We start from the raw sequence: 17,514 nt of genomic DNA on the forward strand, positions 1-17,514 counted from the left end.
GTGAACGTCATATGGCTGTGTTTGCTCATCAGAAGCTACATCTCGAACACTTGCAGTCCTTTAACCAAGCGTGACATCATGACGTGCACTGATATGGATGGCTTCACTACATGTTTTGGATCCCATTTAGGGGGTGGGCACAAATTCAGCTTCGGCTTTTGCGAGCGAGCGAGCATTTCACGCAGCATTTCCTATCTTTGTTGTCGCGCCGCCGCACATGCGCGGTGGTGGCTGTGTCAACACAGCAGGTTAGCTAGCCTGCGTCGGTCGCTCGCTCGCTCGCTCGCTCGCTCGGTCGGTCTCTCGGTCGCTCGCTCGCTCGCTCGGGCCGCCCGCCCGCCCGCCGCTTTCTTTGGGAGAATCCGAAGACAGACACTCAGGCGGAGGACTGAGCACGCAACCGCCCCAGACCGGAGCCTCCGATGGATTTCTCGCCGCTGCTGACGTTGTCGTAGTTGTTTACAATGGCCGCTTGTTGAGGATGGGTCGGATCGGATCGGATTTGTCGTTTGAACGCCGCCGGCCCAGTCAGCAACGATTGTTGGAGGTTAGTGGGCTCGCCATTTCACTCGCTAGCTAGCATAGCGGGCTACAAGGGCCATAAACAGATCGTTGGGCTATAGGAGTTGGACTATAAGGCGACTTCTACTGAAAGAAACTACAAATGAATTTGGCATTGCGTCTTACAATTGGATTCGATGCCATGCGATGCTCACGCGAGGCAACTCAATGCGACTGTTACTTGTTGACTTACTTCTTCAAGAAGGAAGCTCATTGATCTGAAATCTACCTATGCCCATTTCTTGTCATGTAAATGTTCCTTTTCATGGCGATTCCAAATCATTTGGACGTGTGTCAACGTGGCTGGCAGTTTCTAAAGTGATGCTTCTGACATTTATGATCATGAAAGTTGCTTGATCTAGTTCCTTATTACTGCGTTGTAATCGGATAGCTCTCCTATTGCTTGCTGTCTGTCCCCAGTGATCGATCTACCCATGCAATGGCTGTCTTTAGCCACCAGGTGCTCTTTGCCGTTACGAGATCCAGGTAAGCGCTTTCTTTTTCTTTCGTATTGGCTCTTATCGTCATTTCAATCAGCACGAGCAACTTCTCTGCTAACATCTTGGCACAGTGGACATTTCCGATTGAAAGTCGCAGCTTTGAATTTGGTTTTGATTTGATATTCGACTCGTGAGTGATTATTTGTTGGAGACAATTATGTCACGCAAGTTCATCATTGAAGTACAGGATACATGTGGGAAGATGTTACATCTGGCCAAAATTCCCATTCAATTGTCCCTCTATCAATGTTATCTCTATTCATTGTATTTGCGTGTAAACAACAACAACAACGTCGTGGTGACAATTTCTGTTCAAGAATTTGCATCAATTTGCCAACGCGTCGTGTGAGTGAGCAAATCCAGCGACGGTCGGTCAAAGAATGTGGCACACATAGATAGCCTTGGAGTAATGGCGCAATTATCCATTTGGAGTAGCTGCACCCTGCAGGTGTTGCCACTTTCCAATATCTACACTGCAATTTTTAACTCGTCGAAGGTTTCGACCGTCGGAGCCTATTTTTGATGATTGATTTTTTTACCGTTGCCCACAGGGGGTCGTATCTCTTGTCCCAGCGGCAGGGCTGCTCTTCTCTGTCTTGGCGATCTTACCTCCACGTAGAACCTCCGCGCAACATCTGGTCTTCGGCCGCCGCCGCCGCCGCCGCACTCAGGCACTCCCGCTGCGGCCACCCTCGCTGTTACCGATCCCACAACCTGGGCCGCGGCCAAAACTCTGCCCAACTGGCCCGAGCCTTGCACACTTCTGTCGTTTGGCTCCAACACAGTCAAAATGGGGAGACTCAAAGCTCAACTTCTGCTCAAAGTCCGGCGTCGGACGACAAAAAGGACACGGCTGCGGTCCAAGCGCAACCGCCCGTCGCTCCCGGACCCAAGAAGCCTCTGCATCTCAGGATGGTGGACGAGCTGAAGCATTATTACAATGGCTTCCGCTTGCTCGGTATCGACACCACGGTCGCGGGAAGGATGGTGTGGAGTCTGCTGCACGGACAGATCCTCACGCGTAGGGAAAGGAGAAGGGTGAGACATTTTTTGCCCCTACACACAAATGCGCAGCCTCAAGTTGAATACAGTCTGGATGGTCAAAAAAAACACTGGCTGAACTGTTTTGTGGAAAGCGTGACACATTGGACAAGCCACTTTTGAGGCGATGGATGGATGGATGGATGGATGGATGGATGGATGGATGGGTGGGTGGGTGGGTTGGGTGCTGGATGGATGGATGGATGGATGGATGGATGGATGGATGGATGGATGGATGGATGGATGGATGGATGGATGGATGGATGGATGGATGGATGGATGGATGGATGGATGGGTTGGGTGATGGATGGATGGATGGATGGATGGATGGATGGATGGATGGATGGATGGATGGATGGATGGATGGATGGATGGATGTCTCTCTCACACTTGCCATGATGCGCCAGTGCCGCGCTTCAACTATGTCCGCCCCTTTGCAGAACCTGCAGGTACCAGTGTACCTGAAGATGTGAAAGATAAAATAGCACAATGTTTTCTTTTGCCGTCCACAGCTGATGAGGACCTGCGCCGACCTCTTCCGTCTGGTGCCCTTCATGGTGTTCATCATCGTCCCCTTCATGGAGTTCCTCCTTCCCGTCTTTCTCAAGCTCTTCCCAGAAATGTTGCCCTCCACCTTTGAGACAGAGTCCAAAAAGGCACGTGGGCACGGACAGGGGTCAGCGACGGGTTCACACAGATTATGTAACTTCAGAAATAGCTGGCGACATAAGTACGTCTGGCCCGCAAGCCGGCCCAGTGGTCTTGTCAAAGCAGTTTTGGCTCCCACTTTGAATCAATCTGTCACTCCCGGCCGGCGCTTGTTATTGAGCACGCCTCCCTCCGTGACTCACGGAAAGGCTAATAGCGGCGCTTTAAGGTGACTTTTAGGATGCCGGCGTGCGTAAACATTGTCTGAGTTACTCTTTGGTTTCAATTGTGCAGGAGGAGAAGCAAAAGAAGGGCCTTGCCGCAAAGCTGGAACTCGCCAAGTTTCTCCAAGAGACCATCGCCGAAATGGCCCGAAGGAACAAGGCCACGGCTCAGAGCGAGGACGAGACTCAGCGCTTCTCCACATATGTTCAGAAGGTACACACACACGAGAGGGAAAAGACATCATTGGTTTGTTCGTGGCACGCCACGCCACTTTCAAGTCGTTAGTTATGGAAGCCGTTTGGCACGGCGTGAACCTTTCTGCGTCCCAATCAGGTCCGGGGCACGGGCGAGCAGCCCGCCACCAAGGACATTGTTCGCTTTTCAAAGCTGTTTGAGGACGAGCTGACGCTGGAGCACTTGGAGCGCCCCCAGCTGGTGGCTCTCTGCAAACTGCTGGAGCTGCAGCCCATCGGCACTAACAACTTGTTGCGCTTCCAGCTGATGTTGCAACTCAGGACCATCAAGTCAGACGATGAGGTGAGAGGAGGGAGGCGTAATGAGCGACAGGAGAAAGGGCCGCTCCCGCCGCTCCCTGACTAAACGTTGCGCTCTGCGCTACTCCTACTTAACAGGCTATGATTCAGCGTTTGTTTTGGTACAGATGATTGCAGCCGAGGGCGTATCGGCAATGAGCGTGTCAGAGCTGCAGGCGGCTTGCCGCAGCCGCGGGATGAGATCGCTCGGTCTTACCACGGATCAGCTCCGTCTGCAATTGCAGCAGGTAACCGGTGCGACCATTTTATCGGATGTCCGTACGGAGAGCCACTAAAAACACCGCTCTCGCCCCCCCCCCCCCGCTCAGTGGCTGGACCTGCACCTGAACGAGAACGTTCCTCCGTCGCTGCTGCTGCTCTCCAGAGCCATGTACCTGACGGACATCAAACCCAAGGCCCCCGTCGTCCCGCCTGTGCCGAAACTTGAGGTTTGATCAATTCCTGCGACCGGTTTGGGTGAAATGGCAAGTTCATAATTTGACAGACGACGGCGCAGCTTCCCAAAAAGGCCGTTCACAATTACGAGTGCTAGCCAAGTTCCGTCCGGTTCGAGCGTGTAGCGTTGCGTGCGGTGGGCTTTACTTGAGCTCTGAAACACGCAGAGCAAAGGTACGGCAGGGAACCAACCTGAAGTAGTTACACTCGAGCACGGCTATTCGGGACATTCCGTCGGAGACCTTTTCCGAGCTCACCGATGAATTTCACGGCTGCTATCTTGGCAGAAAAGCACTCCGGTGGAGACTAACGGAGCAAACGGGACCTCGGTCGGCTCGGACCCGCTGGCGGACCCGCTGGCGGACCCCGCCGCGGTCATCAAAGACAGGCCGGTCCGTACCTTCCGACGGCAAGGCCGCCTTTTGCCACTTTGTCTTGTTGACGGGTGGTTGTTATGTTGCAGGCTGAGGAGATAAGGAGCAAGGCTCCTATTATGTCAGACAAACCTTTAAGTGCCGCCCAAGTCCTTCAGGTGAGTGGAAAGATGGGATCAAATGTCTTGCCAAGTTGCCATACAAGTTGAACTCAAACCGGCTCACTATTCAGTCGCTCAAAGCAACAATTAGCAGCTTTTCTATCCGTCCTTCCAACATATGTTTTCACATTTCCTATTCTGCAGCTGTCAAAGGTGGGATTTCTCAGCTTGTCGGGAGACGGAGCGTTGAGTACGGCTCTCACAAATGTAAATGGTTCAATTGAAACTTTGATCTTCAAATGGCGGCTATTTATTCATAGCCCTGTCGCCGTCAGCCACACCCGCTCCAAGTCTGTAGAAAACGGAGTTGTCTCCGTGAGCGCGTCTTTTGCGAATCTTTACGTCAAGGAGATCAAAACGTCTGTTGATTCAAATTTGGGGTTGTTACAGTAGCTGAGTTTTCTTTCTTTCTCTCTCTGGCAGGCTAAAGCGGCAAGCCAAGTGTCCCAGAAGAGTAAGATGAGCGCCAACGGCGTGTAAAGCGGAGCGCTGGCGTCTGACGAGCTATCAATTTGTCGCCATCTTACTTGCGCATAATGAAGCCGAGGGAGGGGGATGTTAACTGGAGATGGATGGCGCTCTGGATTCCAGATCTTTCCCATAACTCCCCGTTGCCAGCTTTCACTTACTCGCAGTTGCAGGTTCTTGACCTCCAACACTCTCAATTTCAGCCTGGCCTCTGCCTGGACGGATTCCTCCTCCTGTAAATTTGTAAATGTTGCGTATACGGTCATGGGGCAGCGGCGTTGTACGTACGCTTTGCTATGCAAACCGGAGACATGATCAAAGCTCCCGCTGTATGCCCGTCGGTTGCTCCCGTTCGACACGAGACACGGATACTTCACACGTCCGTCCGTCCGTCCATCCGTCCATCCGTTTGGTTCCATGGGTTGACAGGAATAGGTTCCACCGTGTTGTATTGATCAAAAGGACTGTTAAGAGAGCGTTCACGCCTTTCACGCAGACAAGACCGAGGCAAACTAATCTGCAAAGTTTTCTTTCAAATGGAGGATCTGAAGTGAATATATTTGATGTTGTTCCGAAAAACAACATCTATTTATAGATGTGAAAACTCCTAATATTAAAGCGTTATTTTATTTTTTTTCCCATGTACTTTCAAGCAACGTTGAAACGTAACTACGTCCCAATGCGTTGTGAACTATAAAATCCCCAATGCTACGCAAAGTCTACTTCATAGTGAGTGTACTGTTTTTATTGGATTTGATCACTTTTAGTCACCCAAGTGGATATCATTGGATCAATGTTCTGTTTATCCATGGGCTTATGCCGTACATGAATTGCATTATTGTTGTCTTCAGAGCGCTCATTTGCACCTTTGAAGCTTTTGGTTGGCCATGTCAGAAACAATTTCAAAACATCTCACAAAGTCCCATCCTATTTTTACAATTGTTGAGTCATCTTTTTCTCTGGAGAATGGAAATCATCCAAAATTCATTTCAAAGGCACAAATGGCTTCTGAGCAGGAAAAAAAAAAAAGTCCTTAACCCTCACCCTTGGTTGGGGCATGACAAAAATGAGTTGAGCCAATGAGATTGTTTGTTTATATTGCATATTTGGTCTCTGTCGTCTGCTGTGGATTTCAGAAAAAGTTGGATTTGCTGAACTTGTCAAGTTGATATGATGCTCCAAGTTGATCTCTTCATTTTTTTTTTTTTCCATTTCAACTTGTTAGTACTATGTACTGCTTGATTAAAGTAGACGATTCTGGTAACAGTTTGAACCCCATGTTTGCTTGAACGGCATTTCGACCGCTCCTGCATTGGAAATAAACAAATGTACTCCCAGTTATGAAGGCTTTTTTTTTTTTTTTTTTTGCACAAAACCATGCTATAGATTTGTGCTTGCAGTTTTTGTGGCAACAACGATATAGATGGTTCTTATGACCGTTTCAAAAAGCTTTAGAATGTAAATCTAGAAATGTAACAATGAAATACACTTACTTACCGTCATTTCCGTTTCAAACTTGAACTCAACAACACTGCTCTGTCTGGGAGAGGAAGCATTTCAGGAAACAGTTTGGATTTGGTTTGAATTTAATGACTGAAATGGACCGCAGAGCTAAAGCCGGCAGGCAGGTCCGGCCGGGCCCGTCCACGGCACGCTAAGCGTCGACAAGGTCAAGTTCGACACAAAAGAAAGAGTAAGGCTGTGATCCTCCAAAACAGGGGTGGCCAAGCCAAGCAACCAGTCAGAGACTGACTAACTGTGTTACTGCAAGGAGCACACATGAACTACCTACCTAACCCCCCAGCCACGGTCAGAGACTAAGAGACACATTCTTTACTGTGTTACCGCTAAGAGCCACGTCGTACACATGAGCGAGCACACGTCAACTACCACTAATTGTTCCCTCGAATGGGTTTGCCCCGACTCCTTTGCGGGATTTCACCTCATGCGCATGCGCCTTTGACAAAAGTACAATATGGAACTCAAGCGAAGCCAGCACGCAGCGTTTGACAAAAATACCATATGGAACTCAAGCGAAGCGAACACCCACCCACACACAAATGTTGATAGCAAATTGACATGAAAGCAGACTTTGAACGTAAAGGAGCCGCTTGAGAGCAGGCAAGGCGAGCTGAGCTGCCTGCTCCAAAACAAACCATATCAAGCACATTCTTGAATCCAATTCAACCTTTTACATCACCACTGCAATAAAGCCAGACAGTCAGTCAGTCAGTCTATGAGTGACAAGCTTCTTTTTGAACATCCAGCAACGACATCAATGGAGGGTGTGGACGGACGGACGGACGGACGGACGGACGGACCCTCCCTCTCAGTGCAGTGTGTGTGGCTGGCTCCATGTTAACAAAAGTGTACCAACCAGACCAGCTCAATCGATTTCTGAATTTAGGCGTGAGTGGTGGTGGTCGGTCGGCTCTGCGAGTTTTGTTTTCTTTAGAAAAGAGGTGGTCTCGGAAAATGAAACAATGACAGCCTAAAAAATGGACACACAGAGCAAGGTGCTTGCTTGTTAGCAACTTTTAAAGCAAACGATGGGATTTGCGGGTGGCTGGGTATCAGTGCAAAGGACAAATCAAGTTTAAAACATCCAAATCAAAAATACACGGCCAGGTAAAATTGAAACATCCATATAAATAGAGATGAAGCGATCAGCACGCTCATATCAAACACTCGAATCAAAATGAACACGGCGTGCTTTCGGCGGGCTGCTAGACCGACGTGGAGTTGGCGCCGTGCCCTTGCTAAAATGAACATTTTTTAAAAAATAGGGGGGGGGAGAAAAAACATCAAAAGGCCCAAGATGGCTTCAAGTCACGGTGTCCCCGGCCGGCTTTGGCTCGAAACGTCAGGCCGTTTGCCGTCTGCCCACACACGAGTACTAGAACCTTCCTTCCTTCCTTCCTTCCTTCCGCTCACTCCACCGGGCTCTTCCTGTGACGACCCAAATTGCGGGTAGCTAAACTACCTAAACCACAAGCAGAGAACATTTGGAAAAGCTTTTACAATGTTCACGATACGATGCGCATACCTGCTTGTGGACTTAGCATCACATGTTGAGGCCTTTTCTTGTCTTCCTCTTTTAACAGTGAACTCTGGAAATTCAACACAGGTGTTCAAAAATGTTCCACATCTCATTCACTGACTTGAAATTCAATTCCTACTTGTTTGAAACTCCTCAAGAGGCCCGATGTGGAGGAGGGAGGGAAGTTTTCCATTTTCATATTTCCTGCCCGACAAGATGGGAAGAAAACCCCAAGACGACACACACACACACACACACACGCCAATAAAAATGGATTCCGTCAGTGACACGAAGATGCAATTTGTTTTGAAGTGAACCTCTGTAGAGCTGACAATCCTTCTTGATGTGAGCGCTGGAACCACACAGGAAGCAGCAGCGCGGCTCGGGAGCGTCCCGCCACCGCCAGCGTTCGCTTTTGTGTCTGGACACCGGGTCCTCGGCCGCTCGCTCAAGCGTGTCGTCGGGCCTCGTGTCCGAGTCGTGCCTGTGCCTGGACCTGCAAGGAAACACTGGTGTAGCGCTCCTTTGGGTTCCCGGCCGGTGCCTGCCTGCCTGGCTGGCTGGCTGGCGCGGTCGGTCGACACTCACTTCCTGCGCATGGGGCAGTCTTTCATGAAGTGACCGATCTTGCCGCAGATACGGCAGCAACGGTCGTTGGGGGCCACCTCTCCTTCGGTCAGGACTTGAGGGTCGAAAAAGTACTCCTGGGGATCACGCCGCCGACAAATTGGGGTGGGCAGACAGCAAATTCAAGTTAGCTTCACGTCTCTGCACTCGAACCAAGCCAAACGACTATTTTGTACAAAATGAATCACAAATGACTTTCTGTCTTTGCCCAAAGCTAAAAGTGCGATCAAAGTGGCCTCCATCTTCTGCGCAACTCATAGGCAGAGATGACGTGAGGATGAATCAGAATGGGAAACACCAACCATCTGACGAGGGTATTCGGGCGGAAACGCCTGGACAGGGGTGCCGAACACGGTTCTGCCATTGATCAAGGCCTTCATGATGAAATTGGTCACTGTATTGGTGAAACGAAAGAAGATCGAGTCAGGCCGGACCTATTTGAGCCACGTCGTCAACCAAACGTGAGAAAGAATGGAGCCGTTTTACTTTTCCTGGACAGACCGGCACCGAGATTGTGATTGAGGTCAAACGGATCTGCGGAGCACAAAAAAAGAAAAAAACACATTTGTTAACGCTTCCTTCCAGGCAGAAAGGCAGGCAGGCAGGCAGGCAGCCACGCAGGCAGGCAGCCAGGCAGGCAGCCACGCAGGCAGGCAGGCAGGCACCTTCGATGACGATGTATTTGGACGTCCACTGCTTGTTGAAGGTGGTGAGCCGGGCTTTCTGCCGGGTGCACACCACGTGCTCCTTAAAATCAAAGTCCTCGGTGTAGAAGCGGAGGAGGCCCAGCCACAGTTGGCCCACAGTCTCGGTGTTCTTTCCGTACTGCGGCCAGCGACTGGGCTGCGGGTAAAGCAAGCGCGAGCGGTCAGCGGGGCGGGGCGGGACGGGACGCAGACGCCGCCACGTAAGATATCACCGACCAGTGCTTTTAAATCCTCAAAGAAATACACGTTCCAGCCGTCGGCCAACACCTCGGGCTTCTTGTCACCGTGGTAAAGCTGCAAAAGACACAGAGGTGAATTGGTTTGTTGGTTTGTTTGTTTTCTTCCCGATTCATTTGGCTGAAAGGTACCTCCTGTAGCACGGGTATAAGAGGCGGTTCCCTCTGCTGAAGGAAGAAGAGAACCATGAGGGTGTAGGCGTAAGACGAGAGACTGCCGCGCGAAGCGTCGCCGATGTCGCAAATCTGGAACGGGAGGGAGCCCAATGACGCACGGGCCGCCAGCATTCAAGCACGGGCATACGCACCTTGGCAAACACCTTCATGACGTAGCAGAGGATCTTCACCCTCCTGTCGATGGCGGCGTATAAGGCCAGCAGGCGCGTGTTGTGCAGAGCCTCGGGGTGAAAGAAAGCCAGCCTCAAATTGCGTGTCCTTGAGTGAGAAACTAATTGCTGTGAACTTCCTACCAGTCTGTTGTAAAGGCTTATGTCTCCCTCCAGACCGGTGCGGACGTGGTAGAACTTGACAATGGGCACTTTGGCCGTGGTAATTGGCAGGATGTTCCTCAAATCTGAGGACAGACGAGATGGATGGATGGATGGATGATGAGGTGCCCAAACAAGCCCCACCGTGGATCAAATGCTTTTTATACCTGGATGTTTCCTGAGGAGCTTGGCCAGACGCTCGATCACATTGATGCAGTCGACATCCTGAGGAGGAGCGTATTTACTTTGCGCTCCTCGAGCCAATGGCGGGCGACACCATTCAGGCTTTTGGTCGCTGCTCTTAACAAACAGTCTGCGATAGGGCTATGGGATCGTTTTACAATCAATGATTCTATCGGAGACCATTTGATTTGCATAAAGTGTATTCAAAAGACATTGTCTGTCGCCGACGATAGTTGTTTTTTTTTTTTTTTTTAATCCGTGATTTTGTTAGCTCGGTATGATTTCGGGATGAAAAAAACCCCAACAACAGTTAAGCAATTTGACAAAGCGATGTGGAATGTTGACAGCATTTCGTGGTTTCCAAGCACAGCATGTAAGTAAATGTGACATACGTCAATGTTGTCCTGGCCCTCTCGCACCATACAGATGTCCAGGTCGCTCTGTCGGAAGCCAAAACCATTTTTGGAAGAGCCAAACAGCTGCAGACGTGCACCTGTCCACAAAAGAAACACTTGAAGTCGGATTCCAGTCGAGATTGAAAGCTTGCTCACGGTTGACTTCACCAGGGAACTGTCGCCTGACAAAGATCTCCAGATCTTGCAGGATGCGCTCTCTGACGGCCACTTCCAAGTCATCCGGGGCAAAGTCCACTGGAAAGACAGCGGTGTCACCGGTCAGGCCGCCGCGTCGACGACGAGCCGAGAGCGCGCTCACCAAAGCACTGCTCGCACACTCGGTCCAGCACGCTGAGAAAGTCGGCCGTCATCGGGGGCAACGGCTGCAACTCCACCTTTTTGAAGTCCTCTGGACAATCTTTCTTCAAGTGGCCGTCGCGCTTGCACAAGCTGCACACGACCACGTGCGTCTGAAAGCAATGGTCGTCGTCGTCATTGTCGTCATCGTCATCATCGTCGTCATCATCATCGTCATCATCATCGTCATCATCATCATCATCATCATCGTCATCATCATCCTAACCAACCTTTCCTCTGGTGAAAGCATGCTTGCTGAATCGGTATGACTTTGTGCTCTGCGTGTGGACTTTATTTTCTGGGAGCTCATTTTCAACAGTGTCCCTTTCGCACGCGGCTGAGGTCACTGCAGGCGCCAGCTCTTCGTCCTCTGAAGCAGGCGTGTCCAAATCCGGAGGTTCCTCATCAGACAAAAGCTCCTCCCCCGAGATCTCGTCCACGGGGAAAATCTCCTCATCCTCCGTGGTGAAGCTGTCCAAGTGCGCCCGGGCGTCACGGTCGTCGTCGTCCTCTTCTTCCTCGGAGAAGCTGCTTTTGCCCAAGTCGGCCTTTTCCTTCTCCTCTTCCGAGTCGCCGCCTTCTTCAATTTCCTCCTCTTCCTCGACGATGCAGTCGGAATCTTCGGGGCCGTTTTGGGAGTCGATGGTCAGCTGACTCAAGTTGGCGGCGGCGGCGCCGTCGCCCGCCTTCCCCTCAGACGGAGGTGCCGCTTTGCGATGGGCGCCCCCCGCCGTGTCGAGGGGCAGCGCAAAGTACTTGTAGGTTGTTTTGAGGCAATGGAGGATGTAGTCGTACATTTGCTGGCTGTTGACAGAGCGCGCCACGTTCCTCTTGACGGCAAACGGGTCTGAAAAAGCCAGAGCCGAGCGTTTGGTAGCGGCACGTACGCAATCGTGCAAATCCTCTTTACCCTCCACGGCGATGCGTTTCTTGGGCCAGTCTTTCAACTCCCGAGAGAGGACGGCGCCGGTCCGTACGCCGATGACGTTGTCGGCCATGTTGAACTCCAGGGAATAGAAACGGAGCATTTCCAGCCAGAGCGCGCCCATCTCCGCAGGGGGGCCAGGACTTTGGAAAACCAGCGGAACCTAAAGAAATTCAGACGTTGAATTGTACTGTGAAAAAGAACATTCAAATCAATGACATCCAAAGTTGACTGTGATTGATTGATGAATGGAGCGTTGTGACTGTCTGTTACCTTTCCCCTCAGGCACGAGCTCTCCGCTGGCTGCGGCGCGTCCTTGCTGGAACAAGTCCACTGCACGTGTCCATCCTCCACACACACAAGGTTGAAGTCTGAAAGCTTGCTCAGAGAAAAGGTCTTGATCTGAAAAAGAAGAGGCAGCGTCAGAATGGAGTGTGGAAATCCGACGGCACTCAAAGTCAACCACAAACCGCTTGATTGAGATACGTCGGCAAGAGGGCTTCCTTGCGCTGTTGTAGAAAGAAGATGACCATGAGGGCAAAGACGTACGGGGGTAGCCCACCCTCCTCCGCACGGTCAATTTGACAGATCTAAAACAAACACAAGATTTAGCGCTCTCCTTTTGGGAAAAGGAGCATTGGTCGAAAGCCTCGGTGACCTTGGCCCAACGTCGCAGTCCGAGAACCAGCGGCGGGAGGAGCTGCTCCCGCTTGGCGAGGGAAGCCAGATAAGCCGTGGTTTGGAACGCATTTTCGTTCCCGGCGCTCACTTTGCAGAGAAGACCACTGTGAAGAGAAGGGGGGGGGGGGGGGGGGGCTCTAATGACATTGTGGAGTTTACGGCTAAGTCAAATCCATGCTTATTTGCCCTTGAACAGCTGGCAGTGCTAAACACACACACACACACACACACACACACACCGGACGCGCGCACGCACGCACGCACCTCTTCTTTTCTTTGCACATCACCACGGGCACACGAGCATGAAAATCAGCTTCCAGATCAACAAAAAGAGCTGAGGGAGGACAGAAAAAGAAAGAAAGAAAGAAAGAAAGAAAGTAAGAGCAACACCGGCATAACATTTGTGTCGTGCTCAAACAAAGGCCAAGGTGACTCACGGCTCCCGGCCAGGCACTCCTTGACCGACAACAAGACATCCGGCTGATGCATCTGTGAAGACATTCCATTTCAAAAGAGAGCGCAAAAGCCACGTTCAACAAGTATCGGCGTGGGGCTACTCACGTGAGGCGGATACCGGATGTCCACGTTGACATCGGAATCCTTGAATCCAAACTTGGTGCAAGACGATCCGTACAAGCGAAGCCTGATCTCTACCCGTTGGCCAGACAAGGAAGTGCGTCGGTAAGCAATCCCGCTCGCTCGCTCGCTCGGCGGTACGTCTGCCTGCGCTCGAAAAGCACTCACCGGGCAGGACGGACAGGAGAAGATCTTGCATGAGGGACACGACACCGCGCCTCGTCTCTACATCGCCGTCATCCATTCCGTGCTGGCGGACCACAGCCTCTAAGGCGGCGGTCAAGGCGCCAACGTGCTCGGGGCCAGGCGGCAGGATCTCGGTCAGCATGATGTGCTCTTTCTTCTCCTAGGGACAGAAAGGTCAGGCGTGGGCATCCGTCGGGTTTTGACCGGCCGGTCGGCTGTCCTCCCTCACCCTGAGCCTCCGCTTGTGCCGCTTGTCTCGGACGTGCCGGTTAGCATCAGACACCGAGTCCAGAAGGACGTCGCAGAGGGTGCAGGTGTAAAGTGCGTTAGGCTTGCTGTTGGACTTCTGGTGGACGGACATGTTGGATGTGCAAGACGAGAATTTACAGGATAAGTATTGGTACCTAATCGTTCATTTCCACAAACAAGCAAATATCCCACGTCACAATAGATATGTCCTCACTTCCCTGATGCGTTACATTTTATGTTGAGAACCAATGATGGATGGATGGATGGATGGATGGATGGATGGATGGATGGATGGATGGATGGATGGATGGATGGATGGATGGATGGATGGATGGATGGATGGATGGATGGATGGTTGGATGGATGGATGGATGGAAGGGCGGGCAGACGGACGGACGGACGGACAAAATCTATTTTGGTTGTCAAATATTGTAGCAACTAAAATGGGTTTAAGAACATTATGCACAACTAACGTGATTCTAATGAAAAAAGATTTATTTCAAGAGCAAATTTGAAATCTTTGTGAGGTACTTTTATCAAACAAAAGAAAAGAAAAAAACATTGAGTCAAAAGGTGCGCACGCACGTACGTACCTTCTTGTGAATGCCATCTTTACCGAGACGCATTTCAACTAGCCGCAGTGCTTGCAGATCTTTGGCTGAGAGTGACGACTCTTCGCCTGCGAGGTCCCGGTCCTCTTCGGCAAAATGTCTGCGCTTGTGTCTCGGTCGACGACGTCTTCCTTTTAGAACAAAGCAGATGAGAAAGGGACTGAAGGCAGTGCGTTGACATTTTCAGGCGAGGAAATGTTCAAATTGCCAATGAGCACAGCCTGGGTCTAAAAATCTGATGAAATCTGATGAAAATTTGATGGAATCCCACCTGCATTTCCATCAGAGGTATCCCTCCTCCACGTGTCCCTGTCCTCATATGGACCTCCATCACGGACACTCTTCCCCCACTGTTGGTGCATATGCATCTCTCTCCAGGTCTCTTCTCGAGTCCCGCCACTGTTTTCCGGACTCCAGAACCGATGTAGATCATCCCTCTGCAAGGGGCTGTGGCCGCCTCGGAAGGCTCCGGGGGAATAAGCCAAGAGTCCCCCCCTATTGGGGCTGGACCAGTACGCCCCTCCCTGGTTCTTCTTGCCTTGCGGTCCTCCATCCATTCTGAAGGGCTGTCCTCGATTGTGCTCCTGGTTCCTCCGGCCATCTGAAGCTGCTCCCCAGCTACCTGGCCTTGGCCAGTTGTGCCTGTCCGAGTTCTCCATCATGTGCTAAAAGCTAAAACTGTAAAGCAACGAAAGGTTCGGTCAACACATAAATCATAATTCCATCAGGATGACCATGAGCGATTTCATCATCCAAAAGGGGCTTTATGTAGGACCCTGAAGAGGTTTCACGAGTCAAATGTCTTGTCCATAAACAAACACAGTGTGGCTCAGGATCTGGAATTGTTCTGGGACAAGTGGGACAGTTCTGACGGAAGCAGAGAGGGGTGCCATTGTTATTGACATCTCGAGTGATGAAACAAACATGTGCTTTAGCACTCCGAAGCAGCCAGCCCCTAGCTACCATGTCGCCTGCTAGCTAGGTCAACAAGTTTCAAACCCCCCCCCCCCCCCCCGACTCAAGCTACGCAGCGTGCGTGCTGTATGTCTTGGAAACGTTCTCATTTGAATCTTGATCAACGAGCGCTTGGTGCTGGTGCGAGTGCTGGTGGTGAGAGATGCCAAATACAGCCCCAACTAAGAGTCCAAACTCTCCTTCTCATGAGATAGTTATGTCACGGCGTTAGGGTGGACTAGCATGCTAACGTGTGCGTGCGCACTAGTTCTGCTTCTGACTTTCGCTTCTTCTTCCACGAGCACGAGTTGAAGGAAAGTAGTCCCATTGAGCGTGCACGGAAACACACGAAGAACACAAATGAAAGGGACCCTTATATCAACAATCACGGTGAAAGCCGTTCTTAGCCGTATAGCAGCCTAAGCTAAGCTACCCTATTGCTAACCCCTTAGCAATTGATGCTAGCTTTACTTTGCCTTGTTTTTCGAACAATTCAGCTCGTAAGTAGGCCAACGACATTACGCCAGTACTTGGTAGATACAAAGGTCACGTCCGTACCTTTAAAATGTGGATAGAGGACATACTTGAAGCCTGTTTGTGGGCCGGACTTTTTCTTTTCTTTTTTCCAAAGCCGCGCTACATCGAGTTTTGACTGGGGACAGGACAGGACAGCCAGGCAGGCAGGCAGCCAGCCAGCCAGGCAGGCAGTGTTCCGTTCACGTTCCGCCCATCACAGCAAAAAGCAACGCACGACTGTTTCGTTTCATCGTGTCATTAAAAAAAACAAAACAAAACAAAAAAACACACACGCATGAAGAAATATCGCTCAAATTAAAAACCCAAATAAATCTGCCACCTTCTTAAATGTCATTCTCGATTTATATTTGTGTTATTTTTATTTGGATTCTTCCGATGTAATATTACGTTGTTATTAATTTATTTTTTTTATTATTTTTTTTTACTCCCCCACAGTTGGGTAACCCATGTTTTAGTTGACGTAGGGTGAAAGGAAAATTCAATTGTTTTGGTCTGGTTCTCATCGCCATGGTAACGAGGCGAGTGAAGCGGGGAAGACCCCGGGAAAGACCCCGGGAAAGACCGCGGGAAACGCGCGAGCGACTGACTCCCTCTTCATCTTGCACTGGCTCTCTTCGTCCTCGTCTGGGCTAGAGTCCATCAGAAACAGCCCGGAGATGGTGCTCGTGAAGCGGGGCGGCGGAGGTTCCACACGGGTCCGGGTCGAGCGCTACCGAAAGCAGAAACTTGTGTCCAGATTGAGTGACTCCGGTTTCGAGGAGGATTTGGCAGGTTCCCCCACAGTTTCGTCACCTCTGCGTGCGGACGAACCGGAGGGAGATCCGACAGGACAAGCATCCAACTGGTACCACCAGTACGGTGATGTCGGCTACAGGATCCAGAAGGAGAGGGAGGCTCTGTTTTATCCGTGCAAAAGTCTTGCTCTCCAGCCACAAGTAGGTTCACATTCAGAGGAGGACAAATGTTGGCCTTAAAATAGGGCCACCACGTTTGTGTTCAAAAAGTAGTGTGTAAAATGGATCTTAAATCATTCTTTCGCCATTCAAATGGATGGAAATACCATCAGCCCACGCGCGCGCGCACACGCACGCACGCACCCACCCCCATGAATATGTCTGGAGGGCTTTACGAGGAAAAACTGAATATATTGTACTTCAGACTCGACTCGTTCGTTATCAAGTAAAAACGAACACTAAAATTTGCGCATCAGTGCTCTCGCCTCGGCCACCAGGAGGCAGTATCCTCCAAACAAGTCCCCGTTTGAGTTTTGGGGGTTTGTTCCTGGATTGTTTCTCATTTCATTTCATTTCATTTCATTTCATGGGGGAAGTCATGACGCACATACTGTCTGCCTGATTCTGCGAACGAATTTGTACAGGTGACAGCCGAGGCGCGCTGCAAGCTGGTCAGCTGGCTCATCCCACTGCACAAGCACTTCCGCCTGTCCTTCGAGTGCTGTTGCCTGACTGTAAACATCATGGACAGGTTCTTGGCGTGCACGCCGGTGGCCGACGACTGCTTTCAGCTCCTGGGTGTCACGGCGCTGCTCCTTGCCAGCAAAAAGGTAGTCAGAAGATGGACAGTCAGTCAGAGGCATCTGGCCCGCCGCATGCAGACTCGAAATGACTTAACAATATGGTTGAATGGCATCCATCCATCCATCCATCCATCCATCCGTCCATCCGTCCGTCCATCCCAGGTGGAGGTGTGCTCCCCCAGCATCAGTCGCCTCCTGTCCCTGTGCTGCGACACCTTCACCAGGGATCAGCTCTGCAACCTGGAGTGTCTCATCCTC

The 17,514-nt window shown here is 50.9% G+C and overlaps 3 protein-coding genes across 9 annotated transcripts in view; 2 read left to right on the top strand and 1 right to left on the bottom strand.

The window, feature by feature from the left end:
- Positions 1-321: 321 nt before the first annotated feature.
- On the top strand, positions 322-6,308 carry letm2 (leucine zipper-EF-hand containing transmembrane protein 2). 2 transcript variants are annotated; one of them, XM_085909643.1, is made up of 12 exons: positions 322-547; positions 982-1,047; positions 1,613-2,099; positions 2,615-2,758; positions 3,045-3,188; positions 3,309-3,512; positions 3,637-3,756; positions 3,838-3,957; positions 4,252-4,356; positions 4,428-4,496; positions 4,644-4,706; positions 4,923-6,308. In XM_085909643.1, the coding sequence occupies exons 2-12, from the start codon at positions 1,001-1,003 to the stop codon at positions 4,977-4,979; spliced, it is 1,560 nt and encodes a 519-aa protein (XP_085765769.1). In that variant the 5' UTR covers positions 322-547; positions 982-1,000; the 3' UTR covers positions 4,980-6,308. The 2 variants fall into 2 exon arrangements, with proteins under 2 accessions (XP_085765769.1, XP_085765770.1); XM_085909644.1 differs by lacking the exon at positions 4,644-4,706 and having other exon boundaries at positions 324-547.
- Positions 6,309-6,367: 59 nt separating this feature from the next.
- tut7 (terminal uridylyl transferase 7) overlaps positions 6,368-17,514 on the bottom strand; it is an 11,465-nt gene continuing 318 nt past the window's right edge. The window contains exons 1-30 of one of the 5 annotated variants that reach the window (XM_085909639.1): positions 17,352-17,514; positions 15,741-17,268; positions 14,500-14,906; positions 14,211-14,359; positions 13,598-13,714; positions 13,351-13,528; positions 13,168-13,256; positions 13,044-13,095; positions 12,871-12,940; positions 12,584-12,710; positions 12,396-12,515; positions 12,199-12,327; positions 11,911-12,088; positions 11,231-11,847; positions 10,963-11,113; positions 10,812-10,898; positions 10,641-10,741; positions 10,233-10,290; positions 10,048-10,151; positions 9,886-9,975; positions 9,710-9,823; positions 9,558-9,635; positions 9,300-9,477; positions 9,121-9,168; positions 8,937-9,028; positions 8,596-8,711; positions 8,325-8,503; positions 8,147-8,211; positions 8,014-8,077; positions 6,368-7,950 (exon numbers count right to left, since the gene is read on the bottom strand). The exon at positions 17,352-17,514 is cut by the window's right edge and continues 311 nt beyond it. In XM_085909639.1, the coding sequence (XP_085765765.1) occupies positions 7,898-7,950; positions 8,014-8,077; positions 8,147-8,211; positions 8,325-8,503; positions 8,596-8,711; positions 8,937-9,028; positions 9,121-9,168; positions 9,300-9,477; positions 9,558-9,635; positions 9,710-9,823; positions 9,886-9,975; positions 10,048-10,151; positions 10,233-10,290; positions 10,641-10,741; positions 10,812-10,898; positions 10,963-11,113; positions 11,231-11,847; positions 11,911-12,088; positions 12,199-12,327; positions 12,396-12,515; positions 12,584-12,710; positions 12,871-12,940; positions 13,044-13,095; positions 13,168-13,256; positions 13,351-13,528; positions 13,598-13,714; positions 14,211-14,359; positions 14,500-14,890 (3,795 nt within the window). In that variant the 5' untranslated portion in view covers positions 14,891-14,906; positions 15,741-17,268; positions 17,352-17,514 and the 3' untranslated portion in view covers positions 6,368-7,897. Of the gene's footprint in view, positions 7,951-8,013; positions 8,078-8,146; positions 8,212-8,324; positions 8,504-8,595; positions 8,712-8,936; positions 9,029-9,120; positions 9,169-9,299; positions 9,478-9,557; positions 9,636-9,709; positions 9,824-9,885; positions 9,976-10,047; positions 10,152-10,232; positions 10,291-10,640; positions 10,742-10,811; positions 10,899-10,962; positions 11,114-11,230; positions 11,848-11,910; positions 12,089-12,198; positions 12,328-12,395; positions 12,516-12,583; positions 12,711-12,870; positions 12,941-13,043; positions 13,096-13,167; positions 13,257-13,350; positions 13,529-13,597; positions 13,715-14,210; positions 14,360-14,499; positions 14,907-15,740 lie in introns of all 5 variants that reach the window. The other 4 variants (XM_085909641.1, XM_085909640.1, XM_085909642.1 and 1 more) reach the window with 4 other exon arrangements.
- The window catches only part of ccno (cyclin O), a 2,246-nt gene continuing 816 nt past the window's right edge, over positions 16,085-17,514 (top strand). The window contains exons 1-3 of one of the 2 annotated variants that reach the window (XM_085909647.1): positions 16,085-16,654; positions 17,098-17,283; positions 17,419-17,514. The exon at positions 17,419-17,514 is cut by the window's right edge and continues 816 nt beyond it. In XM_085909647.1, coding sequence (XP_085765773.1) covers positions 16,376-16,654; positions 17,098-17,283; positions 17,419-17,514 — 561 coding nt within the window. In that variant the 5' untranslated portion in view covers positions 16,085-16,375. Of the gene's footprint in view, positions 16,655-17,097 lie in introns of both variants that reach the window. The other variant, XM_085909646.1, reaches the window with a different exon arrangement.

This window comes from Syngnathus leptorhynchus, chromosome 4, assembly GCF_054491065.1.
Source record: "Syngnathus leptorhynchus isolate UIUO chromosome 4, UIUO_Slep, whole genome shotgun sequence".
In the NCBI taxonomy this organism is placed as follows: domain Eukaryota; kingdom Metazoa; phylum Chordata; class Actinopteri; order Syngnathiformes; family Syngnathidae; genus Syngnathus; species Syngnathus leptorhynchus.